We start from the raw sequence: 20,409 nt of genomic DNA on the forward strand, positions 1-20,409 counted from the left end.
AAACTAACTGTTATTGTTTTTTATTTTTATTTTCTTATATTTATATATATATATATATATATATATATATATATATATATATATATATATATATATATTTGTGTGTGTGTGTGTGTGTGTGTGTGTGTGTGTGTGTGTGTGTGTGTGTGTCTTTAGGTGTAAAATTGATGATGTTTACACCGCCACGCCTCACGGGGGCACTGACGCACGACGTCACGGTGAACCCTCTACCACTGTCTTCAATCTGCAGAAGAAGAAGACGAGACGAGAGGAAGAAAATGACAGGGCGCGCAAAAAGAAAACCCAAAGCTATTCAGGTAATTTCTCCTCCTCCGATAAGCTTCCTGCGCTGAACGTGTCAGGTGAGAAGTCGGGCTCTCCGGGGCAAACGCAGACTTCTGTCTGGTGTCGCTGTTTTCCGGGTACATCTGTGTGAGACCATCGGGCTGAACCGCTGGAGCTGAGTGAGCGGCGGCGCTTCCAGACAACATGGCAGCAGCTGCTTCTCTGCTAAACTGTGTTTCCAGTCTAATCGTGTCCGCTTCGCATTTCTGACACGTGCGTTCGCATCTGGAGCGTTTGAGATGGGTCACCTGTCGCGTGCCCTGCAGGATAACTTGTGCATGTGTGTTTTATCCATAAAAGCTGAGCTTTAGATGGTCTCACGGCTACCTCTGTTCAGCTACTATAATAATGTTCAACCTGCATAAAACACCTTAGGTGTTGGGGACGCAGGACGCCCACTGGTGCACCTGTGTAATAAAACAAACCGTGACTATGGAGGCCATAGGAAACAGGAGGGTGTTAAACTTTAATATAATTAATAATCAGAGAGCAGCAACAGGCTGAGACAGGAGTGACAATGGTGTAACCTGGGTCCACAAACTAAAACTTGTAATTTTTCTTTTCTTCCTCTGATTCATTAGGGGTCGGATTCAGCCAATGGAGAGGTGAAGAGGGTCCGGACTGATGAGTCCACACCTGTGCTGCTGTCAGAAAGGAATCCAGAGCAGCGGGATGAGTTGACCCGGCTGTACGGTTTACAAATGCCAGAAGATCTGTTCCACTTCTGGGATTTCTGCAAGGAGCTTTGTCCCGACAACCCCTGTGGTACGTCCTGACTGCTCTCACCACTGATGGGACTAAAGCTGCAACTGGGATTTAGGCCCTGTCCACTCGTAGCCGGGGATCTGCCAAAACGTAGATATTTTTCTATGTTTTGGCCTGTCATCCACACGAAAACTGAGTTTTTTCACACGAAAACGGATCTTTTTAAAAACTCCGGCCAAAGTGAAGATCTGCGTTTTCTCCGTTTTGGGTGTCTGCGTGTGGACAGACAAAACCGGAGTTTTAAGGTCCGCAACGTCACTTTCCACGACAAAAAAATGCTGACATCACGTGTGCGACCTGTGTTTACACTAGCCGACAGCATGGATGCCCTCAGAGCCGCGCTCACTTTATCAATTGTCCAAGCGCTTTTTGCTTGTTTGTTTTTGCAAGCGGAATTACTGCTCCTTGCGGAAGAACACAGACGAAGGACGAGGTTAAGAACGGGGGAAGTACTGCCGCCTACAGGTCTGGCATGTCCTTAACGTATTTATCCGGGTACGTGTGGACAGAGTTTTCTTTAAAACGCGGTGGTGTGGATGCAAGTTTTTGGAGGGGCGGATATTCATTTTTAAAAAACCGGCTACGTGTGGACTAGGCCTTAAACACTCCTCTTCAGCAGTCCTTAGTTGGTGCAAGAGGCTAAATGTAATGAAAGCACGGTGAACTGTTTCTAGTGGGGCATTTGGAGGCTGTCTTAGAGGGTTATCCTGCAGAAAATGTGTGTTTTAATGTTGTTTGACTTTTAGGTGACGTCATTTTCCACGGAGTCCATCATATTGTTGTTGAGTTATTTATTTTATGCTGATGTAAGGGTTTCTAACCTTTCCAGTATGTGCGTGCTTCTGTTGTGTAAACCTGTGCAGGAGCGCTCAAAGACACGCTGGGCTTGGTGCTGGTTGGTCCATTTGATGTTCTGGCGGGAGCTCACAGAATCTCCAAGAATCTTCAGCCTAACTTCCACCTGCACTGTCGGTACTTCTACGACCCCCCCGAGTTTCAGACCATCCTGAAGGGGAGCGAGGACACCCAGCATCACATGGGCTACTACAGGTAGCGTCGCCACTTTTCAGCTTTGAGCTGAATCGATGGGAGAGCCTAAAACTGGGACAACAGATCACGAGTTACTGTTTATTTATTTATTTATTTATATTCCAGGGACACGGATGACTCCCTTCCTTCGTTTGTTGGGGAAAATGAAGCCAAGAAGGGCTACACCATAGCACAAATGGGGGATAACATATTTGCAGCTGTCTAGTGAGTCTCAACCATTAGTTGTTTTTCTCATTAAAGTTAGTCAACAATTAAAACAGGTTATAGAAGAGGATTGCGACTTTTTTACAGGTTATTTGAAATATTTCTTAGTTTTTGCACTTTCTGTCTCCGCTTTTGGTGTTCATTCCTCTCTCTAACCGACCGTTGATGTCTCTGATCTCTTCTCCGTCAGCCTGTTTCTGCAGAGGAAGAAGAAGGAGAGGAGCAGTAACGGCGCAGGAGGAGACGCTTTGGAAAGCTTGGAGGCAAAGCTGAAAGAAAGGGTTGTGACTTTAGGCTTGTCTTTAGAGGCGAAGACCAAAAGTATGAAGCAGAGGGACAAGAAGGTAAAGTTCACCCACGATAGGACAAAGCACTCACCTGCCGAGGTCGCTGCAGGACTTCTTAGATCTGTGTTTGTGTGTTGCTTACTGTCCTGTTGCCAGTGGATTTAGTTTCAGTACATTTAATTATTTCTTGGACATTGCTGGCTAGATCTTAGGGAAACTATAATATTACCATTATTAGTTAATAATTTTAGCTAGACTTTTCTTATTTTGTTTGTTTTTAAAATAAAAAGCAGAATGAAATGAGGTGTAAACTGCAGAGTTAGACTGGGGAGTCCACAGAGGTTTTTCTAAGGCTTTTCCCCCATAACCCTAACGCCGGGGACACACCGGCCGCGGAAGCGCCGCGAAAATGGGACCACCTTCATTCGGCGCCCTTGTTAAGCTATTCTATAGACCACATGGGCCGCCTCGCGCCGTGCGGCGATCATTTCGCCGTCGGCTCTATTTTTTCGCGAGCCGCGGGTGAATCACGTCAATCCTGGCAGGAAGTCCAACCTAGACATAAGAGGCAGACCGGTAAAGTTAACAAAATAAAGCATTTCAAAAAGAAAATTCCGCAATAGTCAAATGTGTTCGTAATCAGACACTGCAGAAAAACCACACGAACACACACACACACACACATTGAACTTGTGTGCGTGTGTGACCGCGTGAAAGGGGTGTGGTTGTGGGTGTCTTTTCACCGGAGCAAACAGGACAGAGGCAGAAAGTCTGAGGCAAGCAGTTAAGATGGATGACTTTAAATGAATTATGGAAGTTGAGAAACACAAGGAGCTGTACGACCCCCGAAAAACACGGTTATTTACGTACCCATGTCGGAAGAAACTGCTAGGACACAGCGGCAGAATTGGAGCGGGTTCCAAGAGATTCAACTGGCAGAAACAACTCATACCATAGGTACACACACACACACACACTCAAACACACACACACACACACACACACATAGAGGAAAAGAGCTGAGAAAAGGCAGAGAGGAAATGGAGGACAGCAAGTGTTTAAAAGAAAAACCACAGCTGAGCCGAGGCGCGCCTCGACTGGGGCGCGTCTGATCTGAACTGAGGAGCGACGAGCAGCGGCCGAATTTCGTGAGTGATTCGCTTTGCGGCGCTTCCGCGGCCGGTGTGTCCCTGGCGTAATCTGACTCAGGCTGCTTATTGCCTGTATAAACCCATATTCTGCTTTAAATTGAGTCTTATCAATAACAGTTAAATAAAAGCTACAGCCCGCACATTTGTCCGTCCCTCCGTAGGTTGTCACCAAGACGTTCCACGGGGCTGGAATCATTGTGCCTGTGGATAAGAACGGCGTAGGATACAGAGAACTGCCAGAAACAGACGGTGAGATCTAACTCCAATCATGATTCATGTAACGTGAAATCACCTAACAAGGTTTCTTTCCTCGTCTCCTAGCTGGCCTCAAAAAGATCTGTAAAGCTATTGCTGAAGCGCGGCATGATGAAGAGCGTGTGAAAGCTTTTGGACCGATCCAGGAGATGATCACGTTTGTTCAGTTTGCAAACGACGAGTGCGACTATGGAATGGGTTATGAACTAGGAATAGATCTCTTCTGTTACGGATCCCATGTGAGTCTTTTAAAAGTGTTGTTTCTACATCTACGTATTACTTCCTAAACTTGAGAACTATATTCAGATGCAGACGCTGATAAGTAGGGATGCACCGATCAGTTTTTTTCTGCCGATACCGATATCAAAGAATGCTGATCACCGATACCGATCACGTGGATTGGCCAGAAATTTTATACAACATTATAATGAGTGCTACAAACTACATAATCTGGGAATAAAGGAAATGTAACCTAATCTAAAATGGTCTGGATTAGGGTTATCACGGTGTGAAAATTTAACCTCACGGTTATTGTGACCAAAATTACCACGGTTTTCGGTATTATCGCGGTATTTTTTTTAAACGTGCTACATTTTCACACAATTAAATAAACCCTGTATGTCAGGAAATATTGTCCTCAGTTTGTGTTACTCCCCTCGAGTCTTAATAAAGCTCAACTTGTTCTTTGGTTTTTACTGACATTTATTTCGGACAGGAGGATTCTTGACATGTCTTAACATGTAATGATGTCCAACCACAGCCGATACAATGCCGTCAGAACTAAAAAGAAATACAAACTTAAATGAATATTCTTAATAAAGTCCTTAAGCATTATATGACGAACATGTCAACAAATAGATCAATAAAATACACGTTACACTTAACACTGCGGTAACTGCACTAGAATATCACGCAAATCTACATAATTTACATATACAACGATAATAAACAAAAGAAAACATTTACCTCATTGGCCTCACTCAAAGGGAATAAACTTTAATCCGTACACCGTGAGGTAGTCCAAAAAAGGCACTCTTTATTTAACTTACTGCAGACGTACAACCTCGTGGCTCGTCTCTTAATTGCTTGCTGAGTGTGCCAAGAAAAATGCCCCCTTAGCAACAATGGATGGAACTATAGAAAAGGTTCCCATCTAATTGCACAGTTAACACAAATACACATTTAAACATATAAATCTAATGAACAGAATATGAATTACTATTGAAATATTATTTCTCAATCTTTGAACTACTAATTGTTTCAACATTAAATCCAATAAAATGAACTTAAATGCTAGAGTTGCCTTTGACGGCAGCTACACTCCCACCAATCACTTGTGATTTTACCCATGAACTTATGAAATGTACACTATTCTGCTTCTAACAATGTCACAGTTTTGTGTATAGGTCTGTCAAGTAGAACTGGTTTACTCAGTCTCTTTCCATGATCATCTAGCAATGAGTCACTCATTAACAGTTGTACTTTGCGTATACATCCATCTTCACTCGGGTGTATGGCAACAACTTTGGCCAACTTCCAGTCGTTTCTCGATGCTTGGTCATCTTGTACGATCACTATGTCATTGACCTTCGCATTTCTGTTTGTTTTGTGCCACTTTTGTCTTTGTTGTAGGCTCAATAAGTACTCTTTCTTCCATCTGTGCCAAAACTCATTGGCCAAGTACTGGACTCTACGCCATCTTTTGCGAAGATACAAATCTTCCTTTACAAAGTCTCCTGGTGGTGGCAGTATTACTGACGACTTCATGGTCAACAGAAGATTAGGTGTAAGTGGCTGAGGTCCAGTAGGATCGTTGAGTAGATGTGGAGTAATAGGTCTGCTGTTAACTATCGCCATCACTTCATAAAGATAGGTTCTTAGTGATGAACTGTCCAATGATCTGGATGACTGATCCAGAATGGTTGTCAATACACTTCGGATCGTACGAATTTGCCTTTCCCAGGCTCCACCCATATGACTGGCAGAGGGAGGATTCATCACAAACTCGCAGCCTAGCTGTTTCAGACTTTCCTGATCCATTTCCTTTACTGCTTCCAGAAACTCACGTCTGGCTCCAACAAAATTGGTGCCATGATCGGACTGCAACTGACGTACATTCCCACGCAAAGCGATGAAAGAACGCAGTGAGTTTAGAAAAGCGTCGGTTGACATGTCATCGAGTAGCTCTATGTGCACTGCACGAGAGCATAGACAGGTAAACAGAAGCCCGTAACGCTTCAGTTCTTTTCTTCCTTCTTTAATGTAGTACGGGCCGAAACAATCCATCCCACAATACGTGAAGGGAGGAGTTGTCTCCATTCTCTCACTTGGTAGGTTTGCCATCTTTTGTTCTTCTGTTCGACGTCTGAATTTCCTGCACTTAATACAGTTGTGGATAAAGGATGATACTGCTTGACTGCATCCTAGTATCCATATTCCATTTGATCTCAGCTCATTCATCGTCATTCCCCGTCCTTGATGTTTCACCCGCTGATGATAGTGATCAATCAGTAACTTTGCGATATGGCAAGTCTTTGGTAAGATGACTGGGTGCTTGACGTGTGGCTCCAAAGTAGAACGCTCTAATCTACCTCCAACTCTAAGAACATCCTTCTCATCCAGGAAGGGATCGAGTCGATAGAGTCCATTTGTTCTGTCCTTGGGTAGATCCTTTTGCATTTGAAGTGCTTTGATTTCCTTGCAAAAGACTGATCCTTGTACAATGGATATGATTTTAAGCTCGGCCTCTTTCCTTTCTTCAAGGTTAGTGGCTTTATTGCTTCTCCTTTCCAAGCCCTTTAACTCTTTCACAAATCTGAGAAGTCTTGCCATAGCTTTAACCAACCTTGACCAACTGGAGAATTTCCGAAAACGTTCTGCCAAAGAATCTGTTTCCGTAGTTGTATGGAGTACACCAGCTTTGCGTACTTCTGGATCCTCTGCATCAAGTTTACCCACCTTGACTTCTTCGAGGGGAAGTTTCTCTTGCCAAAGAAAACTTGGACCGCTGAACCAGTTGGAGGCAATGAGGTCTTTGGCCTTCAGTCCGCGCGACGCATGGTCAGCTGGATTGAGATCTGATGCCACAAACTTCCATTGCATCGGCTGAGTGCTTTCCTTAATACGCTGAATGCGATTTGCAACGAAAACATGGAAACGTCTTGCATCATTGTTGATATATCCCAAGACAACTTGAGAATCTGTCCAGAAGGATTCTTGAGCATCTTCGAGCTCCAACTCTGCTTTGAGCATGTCCCTAATCCGCACTGCTACAACTGCTGCAGACAGCTCTAATCTTGGAACCGTAGTAACCTTCGTGGGTGCTACTCTGGACTTGGCAAAGACAAGAGAGCAGTGGACTTGTCCAGCTTCACTGACAGCTCTCAGGTACGTACAAACACCATACCCTGAAACACTTGCGTCTGAGAAATGGTGAAGCTCGTACTTCTGAACTGTTTGAAAATCTCTGGGCAGGTAACATCTGTCAATCTTGACATCTGCTAGATTTTTTAGATCCAACAACCAGCACTCCCACCGTGACTTCAGATCGCTTGCGAGTGGTTCGTCCCAATCTGCTTTCTCACGACACATCTGCTGTAGTATCTGCTTCCCAAGTAGAACAAAAGGTGCCACAAAGCCAAGTGGATCGTAAATGGAGGCTACTGTGGACAACACTCCTCTTCTGGAAAGTGGCTGCTCATTCACAACTACTCGAAACTGGAAATGATCCGAGTCAATGCACCATTTGACACCTAGGGCTCTTTCAATTTGTTGCTCGCCCAGTGACAAGTCTTTTCTCACTGTATCTGCACAATCTTCTTCCGGCAGCGAATGAAGTACTTGCTTACTGTTTGAAACGAACTTATGAAGTCGCAAGCCTCCTGTGCTGCAAAGTTCCTTTGCTTCCTTCACCAAATGAATTGCCTCATCTTCTGAGTGGAAACTGATAAGACCATCGTCCACATAAAAATTTCTCTCAATGAACCTTATGGTAGCTTCACTGAACTTGCCTTGACCTTGTGCAGCAATATACTTGAGACCAAAGTTTGCACAGGCAGGGGAAGAAGCAGCTCCAAACAGGTGTACGCGCATGCGATAGACAGATGGAGTAGAGTTGAAGTCTCCATTGTCCCACCACAAGAAGCGAAAGTAATCTTGATCTTCTTCTCTGACTCTGAATTGATGGAACATGCGCTCAATGTCGCACATCACTGCAACTGGACCTTTCCGAAATCGACACAGGACCCCCACCAGAGAGTTGGTTAACTCTGGCCCTGTAAGCAGGTAGTCGTTCAAGGAAGCTCCTTCGTACTTTGCTGAACATTCAAACACCACTCTTATCTTGCCAGGCTTTTGTGGATGATACACCCCATGGTGTGGAATGTACCAGGCAGGGCTTTTGTCCAGGTCTACAGAGGGAACTCTTTCAGCATCACCACGCTCTATAGTCTCTCTCATGAACTCTGTATAGTCTTTGTGGTATTGCTTGTCCTTCTCAAATCTTCTTTTCAAATATTTGAGTCTGTGTTCAGCACAACTCCGGTTGTTTGCCAGACTTGGTCTGTCTTGCTTAAATGGCAAAGGTAACTCACAGTGTCCATCTGATTTCATCTTCACTCCTTCTTCCAATATGGAGATGAACCTCAAATCTTCTTGAGAGAAGTGTGAGTCTTCCACCTTTCTTTCATTGAAATCGGACTCGAGCACCTTAATTACATCTGCGGATGTGACCACCTCTTTGACTTGTGTGCGACAGATGTATCGCACTTCTTTGACCAACTGCTTAGCTGACTGATTAGGTGTCACTTCCTTGACAATGATTTTGTGGCTACATCCTATGGCATCCCCATAGTCAACACATGGATTAGTTCCTCCTACTATTGTCCAGCCAAGGTCTGTTCTTTGGGCAAAAGGTTCATTATCTTCTCCTGCCACAACTTCTCTGGGTACCAACACTTGTGAGCAATTGTAACCAATGAGCAGGCCTACTTCACATTCAATCAGTGGAGCGATTTCTTCAGCCAGGTGCTCTAAGTGTGGCCACGCTCTTGCTGTCCTTTGTGTGGGAATATGACTCAAATTCGCAGGAATAAACTCTCTTGTGTATGTCACAGGAAGCGGAATTCTCCTTGAAGAATAGAAACCTCTGACCTGTAATCCAAACAACCGTTGACTTGGTACTAAAGTATCTTTAGAAGACATTGTCGAGAGCTTTAACTGCACACATGTCTCCTCTGCATCTAGAGCTTCTGCCTTTTCTTCCAAGACGAATGTCGTGTCACTTTGGCTGTCAAGAAGAGCATAGAGAAGAATCTCATGTTCAGGATTGCTTATTGTGGATAACCAAACTGGAATGATTGTAGATGTGAGATTACTTCTGTCACTTTGAATCACACGGTTTGATATTGCTTCACTTGGTGCTTCCTTGGGTTTGGTTTCTCTACTCTCTTTCATTTGTGGTTCCTTGTCACTTTCTTCCTCTTTCCTTTTCCTTGAGGATTTGTCTCGTTCTTCATGCAAACATGTCGGGTGTTTCCCTTTACATGTGTCACACATCTTTCTCTTTTCACATTTCTTGGATTGGTGTCCAAAGCCTAGACATCCAAAGCACAGTCCCCTGGTTTGCACAAACTTGACTCTTTCACTCAAGACCTTGTCCATAAACTTCCTACATGTGTGAATGCTATGATTTGAGTTTTCACAAAACACACATTTTTTTGTGTTGGACGTCTCTTCTGCAGCACTCACTAGCACCTTTACTCCAACACTTCTTGTCTTGGATGATTTCATTTTCTCTGAGTCACCTGCTTTGAGTGCATGAAGCGATGTTACTGGATTGCACGCAATCTTGGCCTCTCTCGCAATGAAGTCAACAAAGTGGTTAAATGTTGGAAAAGAACCATCTTGCTCTTCAATTTCAATGACCTTTCGATTCCATCTTGCTGACAACCAATCAGGTAGCTTGCTTAGCATTCTCTGATTCTCATGGCAGTCGTTCAAAACTTCAAGACCTTTAACCTGAAGCATGGCCGCTTCACATCCTCTGAGGAAATCTGAAAATTCTCGAAGTTCAATGCTATCCTTGTTACCAATCCTTGGCCATGATGTCAACTTATCTCTGAAAGCTTTGGTGATTACAAATGAACTTCCGTATCTTTCCTCCAAAATATTCCATGCTGAGTAATAAGCACGCTCTGTTCCCAACAGAAAATAACTCTCAACAGCCTTTCGCGCCGGTCCTCCAACATACTTGCGAAGATAGTAAATCTTTTCATTCACTGGGATGTTCTTTCTGTCTATCAGCATTTGAAACGACAATTTCCAATCCTTGTACTTGAGAGGATCTCCGTTGAAGACTGTAGGCTCTGGTACTGGCAGGCGACTTATGTGAATGGACTCAGCTAAAGCTTGGGCCAATGTTATGGTACTATCTTCATGTTTGCTTTCTCTTGTTTGTGCCCTTGAGTTGGCTTGTGGCATATCAAACGGCTCTGCATTTGCATTAAGTTGCAAATGTGCAAACTGATTATTCGGTTCGGATGTAACATTTCTCCGTTTACTCCTTTCGTGCAGAATGTCTGATATTTCTTCATCTGAGTTTCCTTCCTCATTGTACACTTTCAGACGTGCTTTAGCAGCATTCATTTTCTTTACTGTTTCTAGCCTTTCAAGCTCTCTTCGCTTTTGCTCCAAGGCCTTCTGTTTCTCAGCATTCTCTGCTTCAAGGACTTCAAGTGCCTTTCTTTCACTTTCCATTTCCTCCATAATCTTCAGAGTTGCTTCAGTAGCCGCAAGCTCTGCAGCTGCTTCTTGCCTCTTTACAGACAACTTACTTGAGCTTCTTGATTGCCTGCTATTTGAACTCTTGGATCTTTGAGAGGTCGCAGAATTAAATGATGATCCTTTATCGCTCCAGTGAACTAATATCTCAGAAAGTTCTTCGTCTTCTTCTGCTGCTAATTTTTCTTGAGTTAGCCTTATGATCTTCTGCGAAACCGCGTCACAGGTATCCACTCTGCGGCGAGTGTCTGCATCAGGAGTTTCATGACTGCGCAGCTCATCATAAACTTGTTTCACTTCTGCTGAGGCATATTCGACTCGGTCAATAAGCTCTTTAAGTTTTGCACTAACAGGTTCCTCAAGTGCCTTTTTGCCTTGTTTTGCAACAACTTTCCACCTTTCATAACGGACTTTAAAGCAAGCTTGAAGCTTGTTCACCTTTTCATCATGTAGTGCTTGGCCCTTTTCAGTGAACCTCTTAACTCTTTGACTTTTCCTCAAACTTCCTTCTTTAGTAGCTTTACTTGTGCATGGTTCTTGCAAACTTTCTTGCTCTTCAAAAGCTTCTTGCTGCTCCACAGTTTCAGTGTTACAGCCTTCTTGCTCCATGTCACAGGCAGTCAAAGGTATAATACTGAATTCACAAGTCACCTAGGTCCACTTAAACACGTGAATGGTCACCTTATGAAGCACCTAAGAACTTTAAATTGCTTTACTTTAAAGAGTCTGCTTAAATATATGTCACCATCACTTAAACCAAATAATAAATTGTTCTTCACTTGTAGTTTAACAGAAAATAACCTTCAAAGTCAAACAAAATACTATAATGTGACCTTTAAATATCTAATGCAGTCTTAAAAATAAGCAAACCCTTATAATCAACTTAAACGTGCCTTAATTGCAGTTACTTAACATGAACAACTAATAACATGAACTTAAACTTTTACTCTCAACCACCACACTTTCCCTTTCACTGCTTGACAGAGTCCTTCAAAGATGAGCTAAAGAAATCTTCTCTCCACATTTAACTTGTATAAACGTGTTACTTATTTCTAGCTTAACAAGCTGCACCTCTGGACTCTGGTTGCCTTATGGGATGTCTGTGTGTGTGTGTTTGGGTGTCTTTAATGTTTGAGAGCGAGACGCGATCTTAATCACGTGACCCAGCGCGCTGTCGGCTCAGCTTCGCTCCCACTCGGCTCCGCTCGCTCAGCTGTCGGCTCGGCTCTGCTGCGGCAGACTTCTTTCTCCTTCTCTCTCCTCCAGCACGAAGCAGGCTGAGTTCTGACTGTTACTCCCCTCGAGTCTTAATAAAGCTCAACTTGTTCTTTGGTTTTTACTGACATTTATTTCGGACAGGAGGATTCTTGACATGTCTTAACATGTAATGATGTCCAACCACAGCCGATACAATGCCGTCAGAACTAAAAAGAAATACAAACTTAAATGAATATTCTTAATAAAGTCCTTAAGCATTATATGACGAACATGTCAACAAATAGATCAATAAAATACACGTTACACTTAACACTGCGGTAACTGCACTAGAATATCACGCAAATCTACATAATTTACATATACAACGATAATAAACAAAAGAAAACATTTACCTCATTGGCCTCACTCAAAGGGAATAAACTTTAATCCGTACACCGTGAGGTAGTCCAAAAAAGGCACTCTTTATTTAACTTACTGCAGACGTACAACCTCGTGGCTCGTCTCTTAATTGCTTGCTGAGTGTGCCAAGAAAAATGCCCCCTTAGCAACAATGGATGGAACTATAGAAAAGGTTCCCATCTAATTGCACAGTTAACACAAATACACATTTAAACATATAAATCTAATGAACAGAATATGAATTACTATTGAAATATTATTTCTCAATCTTTGAACTACTAATTGTTTCAACATTAAATCCAATAAAATGAACTTAAATGCTAGAGTTGCCTTTGACGGCAGCTACAGTTTGTGTCTAAATTTAGCCTAAAATGTGTTATTTTGTCATTATGTTGTTTATTTGTTTACATTTTTCCCCTTTAGTCTTTAAAATACCAATATTTGCCCATAACTTCTTATTTTATGTCAGTTTGATGTCATCATTTTAAAAGTATTAGACCAGATGATACTCAGTACTCAAGTAGCCTTCTAATCACATACTTTTTTACCCTTACTTGAGTAATAAACCCTATAAAAGGAAAATATTGTCCTCGGTTTGTGTCCTTCCAGTGAGCTTTGCAGATGTGGGAAAATGTCATCAGGCAGTAATCGTTGTTAAATTCATAATTATTCTCGGAGAGAGACCAACTCTTATCTGCCCCTGGGAGCCCCATAATGCATAGCGTCATTTCAACATGGGGGTGTCCGCGACAAGGTTTATATGCAGGTAGCGGCGCTGCGGCTGCTTTATATAGCGACTCGTTGCATTCTCCCTCAACCCAAATCCTCGGATCACGCATTTTAGCTAAAACGCTAACGTTAGCTTGCCTTGCGTTGACTAGAGTTGTGGGTGATGGTCACGCAGATGTGTCATGAGATTTGAAGCGTTGCTGCCTTTCACAGACACTTTTTCTGCACGTGCTGCAAACAGGATAGCTGTCTTCTATCAGCTGTCCCTCGGCATTCTTCAAATATCCAAAACATGCCCGTACTTCCCAGTTTGTCTTCTTTGAGGGATAATAAATGTCCTGAGCACTGCCGTCTCCTCCTTTGGCCGTTATTTCAGCTTTAGCTTCAAGAAAGTTTTGGTTGTAAATAGGGTTGTCACGGTATGAAAATTTTACCTCACGGTTATTGTGACCAAAATTATCACGGTTTTCGGTATTATCGCGGTATTTTTTAAACGTGTTGCATATGTTCAGGAAGCATTGATAGTCCTGTTCTACACAAACTGAAATAGTTTTGAAAAGGTTTAATATTGTTTATTAAACCTAGAATAACACAAAGCCTTAGCAAAAGTGCAACTTTTCACAAGTAAAGGAACAAATAGCTTCTTTTTCTGGAACATGTTACAGTAGTCAGTGCAGGTTTAAATTAAACAAATCCAAACATTCAAACCATAAACAATATGTAAACAAATCAAAGAAACACCACTTGTTTTCTCATATACTTGTTTTCTTCATTATCAAAATGAAAATCTAAAACTCCAGTCCACACTTGACTTGAAGTCAACCTTAAAAAAATATGTATTTAAAATAAATAGCCACTTTAAACAAATGACTAAAATAACTACTACACTATGTAATCAAATCCAAATGTTCAAGTATAAATGGCATTGAATAAGTAAACAAATCAATGACAAGGAACTAATTGTATATTTCTCTTCATCATCAACAAAGAAGATGCTTCATCCAGCAACAGGGTGTCCGTGACACGGTTTAAATGCTGGCAGAGGACGCTGCGGCTGCAGTATATAGTGACTCGTTGCATTCTCCCTCAGCCAAAAGTCCTCACGTCATGCATTTAAGCTAAAATGCTAATGTTAACTTACCTTGCACTGGCTGTAGAGACGTGGGTGATGGTCACGCAGATGTGCCATTAGATTTGAAGTGTTGCTGCCTTTTGCAGACACTTGTTTCCTGCACGTTCTGCAAACGGGATAGCCGTCTTCTATTAACTGTCCCTCAGCATTTTTCAGAAATCCAAAATATGCCCATACTTCCGATTTAGTCTTCTTTGAGGGCTGATGGATGTCCTGGGCGCTGCCGTCTCCTCCTTCGGCCATTATCAGCTTCAAAGTTTTGGTGCCGTTGCAAACTAAAAGTGCGTGTGTGCGCCGCGGGAACTTCAGCTGAAGCGATGGTGGCTGGTAAGGGTCATTGCGCCGAAACCGCGGCCACGGTAAACCCACCGAGATAATTGAGTTTTTTAAAAACTGGACGGTTATTTTTATTGTCAACTTTTTTACCGGGGTTTACCGCTATACCGGTTACCGTGACAACCCTAGTTGTAAACAACAAAGTGCGCATGTGCCGCCGGCAACTTCAGCAGATGATACTGTGGCTGGTAAGGGTCACCTCGCCTACACCGCAGCCTCGGTAACCCACCGAGATAATATATTTATTTAAAAACAAGACAGTTATTATTATTGTCAACTTTTTTTTACCGGGGTTTACCGCTACACTGGTTACCATGACAACCCTACCTGATTGGTCTGCTTTGATCTATTTTGAAAACTCTGATCAAAACCGATAGGGGCGCTACCAGCCGATTGGGATCAAATGCCGATCCATTGGTGCATCCCTATTGATGAGCCTGGATTGCTGAGAGCTCGGTTGTTATGGTGTGAAGTTCTAACGTACCTGTCGGTAAATCTCGGTTTCCTCTCTTTTGCAGTACTTTCACAAGGTCATCAAGCAGCTGCTGCCCATGGCTTACAGCTTGCTGAAAAGAAGTTTGTTTGGTGAAATTTTGGAGGCCCACCTCTCCTGCCGCAGCCATGACAACCTGGACCAACTCTCCGCACATTAAAAAAGCCTCTGAAGTAGTCCGTCAGAGGTTCCCGTTCTGGTTCTGATAAGCTTTCCCACCATGCGTCTTTGATTTGTGTTTGTGTTTTTGGTGGTTTTGTTGCTGCTGTCACTTATGAAACCATTCCACTGGTTTATTGTTAGATGTGTAATAAATCATTTTTATATTTTTACTTATTTTTTTGTGTATTTTTTTTATTTTAATGCTTTGAGAAATTCTCCCCCAGTGACTGACTGGATGACACAGAATCCGCTTTATTTAATATCGTTAAAGCTGCTTTTCATTTGGTCATATTGAAGGTTTACATCGTTCTGCACAAAGTTTGCTGCAGCGGGTGTTTGCTGGATTTCCCTGAGCATGCTGCAGACGTCACAAATGCAGTCGAATGATTTTGGGATTCGTTGTCATGAAAATTAAGGTTTTTACAGTTTGGTCACATTTCATGCTTATGTAATTTGCTAGAATGAAAGGGAGAAATGTGAATTGTGTCATCAAAATGAGTCCAGGCACAAACTAGCATAAACTGGGATAAGAAATACTGTATAACTTGAAATAAAGCTTTAGCCTCACACTTGATTTAAAGAAACAGCATTTACAGATAAAATGTTAAATTGCATCAAAATAATCTGCAAAATGGATGAATGGTAAATGACTTGTATTTGATATAGTGCCTTCTAGAGTCCTCGGACCCCCCAAGGCGTTTTACAACACAGTCTGTCATTCACACGCTGGTGGTGATGAGCTACAATGCAGCCACAGCTGCCCTGGGGCTCACTGACAGGCGAGGCTGCCGTGCACAGGTGCCACCGGTCCCTCCGACCATCACCAGCAGGCAAAGTGGATTAAGTGTCTTGCCCAAGGGTACAACAACAGTGACAGACTGAGTTGGGCTCAAACCTGCAACCTTCCAATTACGGGGCGAGCGCTTAACTCCTGTGCCACCATCGCCCAGAAAAACTGAAGTCCCATACAGAGGGTAGATCAATCCATCCAGTAACTTCAGAGAGAAAAACTATTTAAAAGGTACAAATAAAATAATCAGTTAACCCATTAATTTTCTAACGTTTTTGTCCTTGAGCACAACAAAATGCACTAAGGTCGTATAAGGGTTAAAAGAACGACCCCAAACTCCCTCATGAGCAGAGTTTTAGCTGATATCTGAAAATGGTTAAGTCCTGTTAATCAGTTTCAGTGATGAGATGATGTATCTTTCCTTTTACAGGCAGATTCAGACTTTAGATAAATGCTTTTACAAAGTAATTTAGGCTGTTTAAAGCCCTTTGTGTTTATATGAGCTGTAATTTAATGTAATCCAGAAGATGGCTTCATAGCACAGTTGGTAGCACTGCTGACTTGCAGAAAGATGGTGTCATGTCTGCAGCTTTTCTGAATGGAGTTTGCATCTCCAGCAGTGGCGGATTTAGCAATTTGGGGGCCCAAGGCGAACACAGACATGGGGCCCCCTTACACAAAATTTTTGACAATCTTGTCTTTAACTGGATTTGTGAAATTCTACCCTCTTATGACATGAGTTGTTTTCACTTTTTATTAGTCCTCCTCTTTTTTCCTGTCTTTCTCTCCCTTTGAGTGCCTTCAGTATTCGCTCTTCTTTCTTCTTCTAATCAGTGCTCCTGTGCTTTTGCCTTTCTTTATTTCTTCTATTTTCTATTTTGGTCTATGTTTTTCTCCCTTTTAACATTTTCCATTGTCTTTCCTTTTCTGCTTCCTTTTGATGTTTACATTGAAAAACGACGTCACTTTTGGAAGTGAAGATAAAAGCTTTTTTTAAAGCAAGCTGCTTCTTTCTCTTATTGGAGCCACTAGGATAACTCCACTTCCTGCTTAATGTTTTGACTACCACTTCGAGTTTGTTATGAACATAGATATGTATACGAACATCAGATGGCTAAAGCGGGAGTCGAGGGCGTAGCTAAACGGCGGCCATCTTACTTCAGACAACAGACCCCTCCGCTCTCAATGGTAGCAGCTGGAAGGTGAGTGATCAGCTTAAACAAAAACACCCTTAACTCGATTAAATATTAACGGATTTACAAGCGGTTTGCCTTGTTATAAACCTTAGAACACATGGGCTTGAGACAACATACTTGCACATCTTGAAAGTAACGCTTTTGCTTTTGAAAGTGGCTTAATTGTGAACCATGTGTCCCGCCTAGGCTATCTGCATGTTATTCAGGTTGAGACCACAATCAATATTTTATGCGGTTTTAATAACGACTTTACGACAGCCACATTGTTGTGGAAATAGCTGTTTGTGGATGTTTCTGTATTTATTAGCTGTCTAACTTGGCTTAGAGATGACGAGGCTACGGTGGGTGCACTGCTTAGCAAAACAAAGTTGGCTGTTTACCTCAGTGGGAGTCATTTATTTTATTTTAAGTAAACTAATGCTAAATTGCCCGTGATTTTTAAGCGTCTTGGTTTGTTACACTAAACTTATATTGGGATATATTAAACAGGACATTTCTGGATTTACGTTTGCAGAAATACACCTTTATTAATCGTGAAGCTGAGGGTCAACAGCCTACGGATGCTCGAATCGCCGCTGTGACAAATCGAGACAACGAGGGATCACCTGCCATCTGTAACTGTTGCAAAGAAAACCTATACTTGTACATTATTCAGTCTGTTAATTGTTTTTATGTCAATAAAATAATTAGAAACTGCTGTTCCATTGCTGCTGGTACCTCCTTCTATACATTATTTATCTGGTTTGATGAATGTTGAAAATCTCCTTCACAAGATCAGTCCATCATCCATCTGTCTTATTTATTAACCTAATCTATCTTTTGATTATTTCCTAACTTTTTCAGACAGCATTTCCAAAGAACTCATAATTAATAAATGAAAGTCAATAAATAAGAAAACAAAAGTTAAGAAATGGTGAAAATAATAAATAATTTGCTGGGTTAAATTTTATTGCTAGTGGGCCGGTTCTGGCTGACAGATGTGATTTGGGTGTTGGTTGTCTTATTTGCTGGGGTGCATTTATCTGTGTTCTGTTAATGTGGGCTTTACCTCAAAAGAACCTTGAAATCTCATCTCCACACAAATCTTATTTCACAAACCAGGAATATAGATAGATAGATAGATAGATAGATAGATAGATAGATAGATAGATAGATAGATAGATAGATAGATAGATAGATAGATAGATAGAGCTATATAATATAATAATAGGCTATGTATAATTTAAGTTACTGTAATTAAATGTGTTATATATGAAAGATTAAATGCTTTGTGGAGTGAAATAACAAGAATTTCTGGGCCAAGCCCATCCTTTTTCATAGACACGTCTCTGGCGTTTATAACCAAACAAACCATTTGAAAATTGGTTGAAAATTGAGCAAGTTAGAGTTGTTTAAATATTACATGCACCATACACCCCAATGTCAAGAAAGGGGGCAGCTGTCTGAGGTAAGATGGCCGCCACGTTCCTACATCACATCCCATTGGCGAACAGCGGGGACGAGGCATCTAGTGTTTATGTATACATATCTTTGGTTACAAATGCTCCCGCCTCTCTTCTTCTTTTTCTGCTTTTCTTCTTCTTATTTGAAGTTATCTGAACTTGAGACAGTTCTCCACACCTTCATCTCCTCACGCTTAGACTACTGTAACTCTCTTTTCACGTGTCTGAGCAGAACCTCCCTGAACCGTCTACAGGTGGTTCAGAACGCCTGTGCTCGGCTTCTGACCAAGTCCACCAAACACACCCACATCACCCCGCTTCTCCTCCAGCTTCATTGGCTGCCAGTCAACTTCAGGGTTCATTTCAAGATCCTGGTTCTGGTCCATAGGGCCTTACATGGACAAGCACCATCTTACATTGGTGATCTTCTTAGTCCCTACACCCCCAGCAGGTCCCTGAGGTCCAGTGATCAAAGCCTACTGGTTGTGCAGCAACAGGCTAAAGGTCAAAGGTGACAGATCATTTGCTGTTGTGGCCCCCAGACCCTGGAACTCTCTCCCCCTGAGCCTGAGATCGCTGGACTCAGTGGTCTCCTTTAAAAAGCAGCTGAAGACTCACTTGTTCAAGCTGGCTTTTGTATGACCTTCTTCACCACTCTCTCTTTATTCTGCTCTCCCCACCTATTCCACCTTCCTCAGGATCCACTGATTTCCCTCTTTCCTGTTCACTCTCTCTCTTTCTTAACATTTTTTCTTTTAAATCCCAATTGCCTATTTTTGCTCATTTTAAATATATTTTTAAAGAGCTAGTCACCGCCAAATCAACAATTTTTTTCTGATAAACTATATAAATGTGTGTCTAATCGTGCTGCAGATACGTGTAGTCAATAGTTTAGCACTTTAGTGCATTTTAGCTAAAATTTAAATTTTCTGCCTGAAACTGTCAGTGTTGTGCCGTTGTCAGGTAAAAACTCTGCACTGCAGTTGAATTTAAATCTGCCATCGCTATTGGCTAAGAGGTATGCTATGATGTAATCTGGTACATTATGATGTCACAATGTCGTGAGTGTGTGTATTTGTTAGTGGCTCCACCCTCTCGGTCTGCTCGGCAACAGCATTTGTTGCATTTTTCAAACATGAAGTGGGAGTGAAGTACACTTCTTGTAAGGGGTGACTTGCTCTTTAAACATTTTCTAAATGCATTTTTATATTTTTACTTTTTTTGTTTGTTTTTGTGAAGCGCCTCGTGATTTTTATCTTGAGAGGCGCTATAGAAATTATATTTTCTTCTTCTTATTATTTGTGGTCTTATGGCACTTGGCAAACAACAATTTGGTGCATTACCACCACCAACTGGATTGGAGTGGAATGACTACCAATCACTTCCTGTTTGTGCATCAGCATCTTAAAGGAATAGTCCATTGTGGCATTAACAGAGGGGTGCCAGCAGTCAGGGCTAGGGGTCGCCAACATAAGGGGGCCCCAGGCGGCCGCCGACCTATGCCTAATGGTAAAACTGCCACTGTTCTCCAGCCAGGTTCTTCATACAGACCAAAACATGTTCAGGTTTAACTGGGACTAAATTCTCCCTAAGGGTGAGTGAGTGACTGTTTGTGTATGGGGCCTTGTTCTGAAGACCAGGGTGTCTTCATCTTCCCCATAACCCTACTGAAGAA

At 42.1% G+C, this 20,409-nt stretch overlaps 1 protein-coding gene across 1 annotated transcript; it reads left to right on the plus strand.

Annotated features, from left to right (window-relative positions):
* The first annotated feature begins 164 nt into the window (after window positions 1–164).
* Window positions 165–15,480, plus strand: hpf1 (histone PARylation factor 1). Its single transcript, XM_015954181.3, has 8 exons — window positions 165–317; window positions 927–1,110; window positions 1,974–2,160; window positions 2,266–2,364; window positions 2,555–2,708; window positions 3,964–4,051; window positions 4,124–4,296; window positions 15,170–15,480. Exons 1-8 carry the CDS (start codon window positions 168–170, stop codon window positions 15,302–15,304), a joined length of 1,170 nt encoding a protein of 389 aa, XP_015809667.3. The 5' UTR covers window positions 165–167; the 3' UTR covers window positions 15,305–15,480.
* The last annotated feature ends 4,929 nt before the right edge of the window (window positions 15,481–20,409 follow it).

Source organism: Nothobranchius furzeri, chromosome 7 (assembly GCF_043380555.1).
Source record: "Nothobranchius furzeri strain GRZ-AD chromosome 7, NfurGRZ-RIMD1, whole genome shotgun sequence".
NCBI lineage: Eukaryota > Metazoa > Chordata > Actinopteri > Cyprinodontiformes > Nothobranchiidae > Nothobranchius > Nothobranchius furzeri.

Bases quoted from the DNA above. Each gene is read 5' to 3' on its own strand.
- hpf1 (XM_015954181.3), top strand. From the start codon at position 168: ATGATGTTTACACCGCCACGCCTCACGGGGGCACTGACGCACGACGTC. The intron at 2,365-2,554 runs GTGAGTCTCAAC...CTTCTCCGTCAG, and splicing joins AACATATTTGCAGCTGTCTA to CCTGTTTCTGCAGAGGAAGA. The intron at 4,052-4,123 runs GTGAGATCTAAC...CTCGTCTCCTAG, and splicing joins AGAACTGCCAGAAACAGACG to CTGGCCTCAAAAAGATCTGT.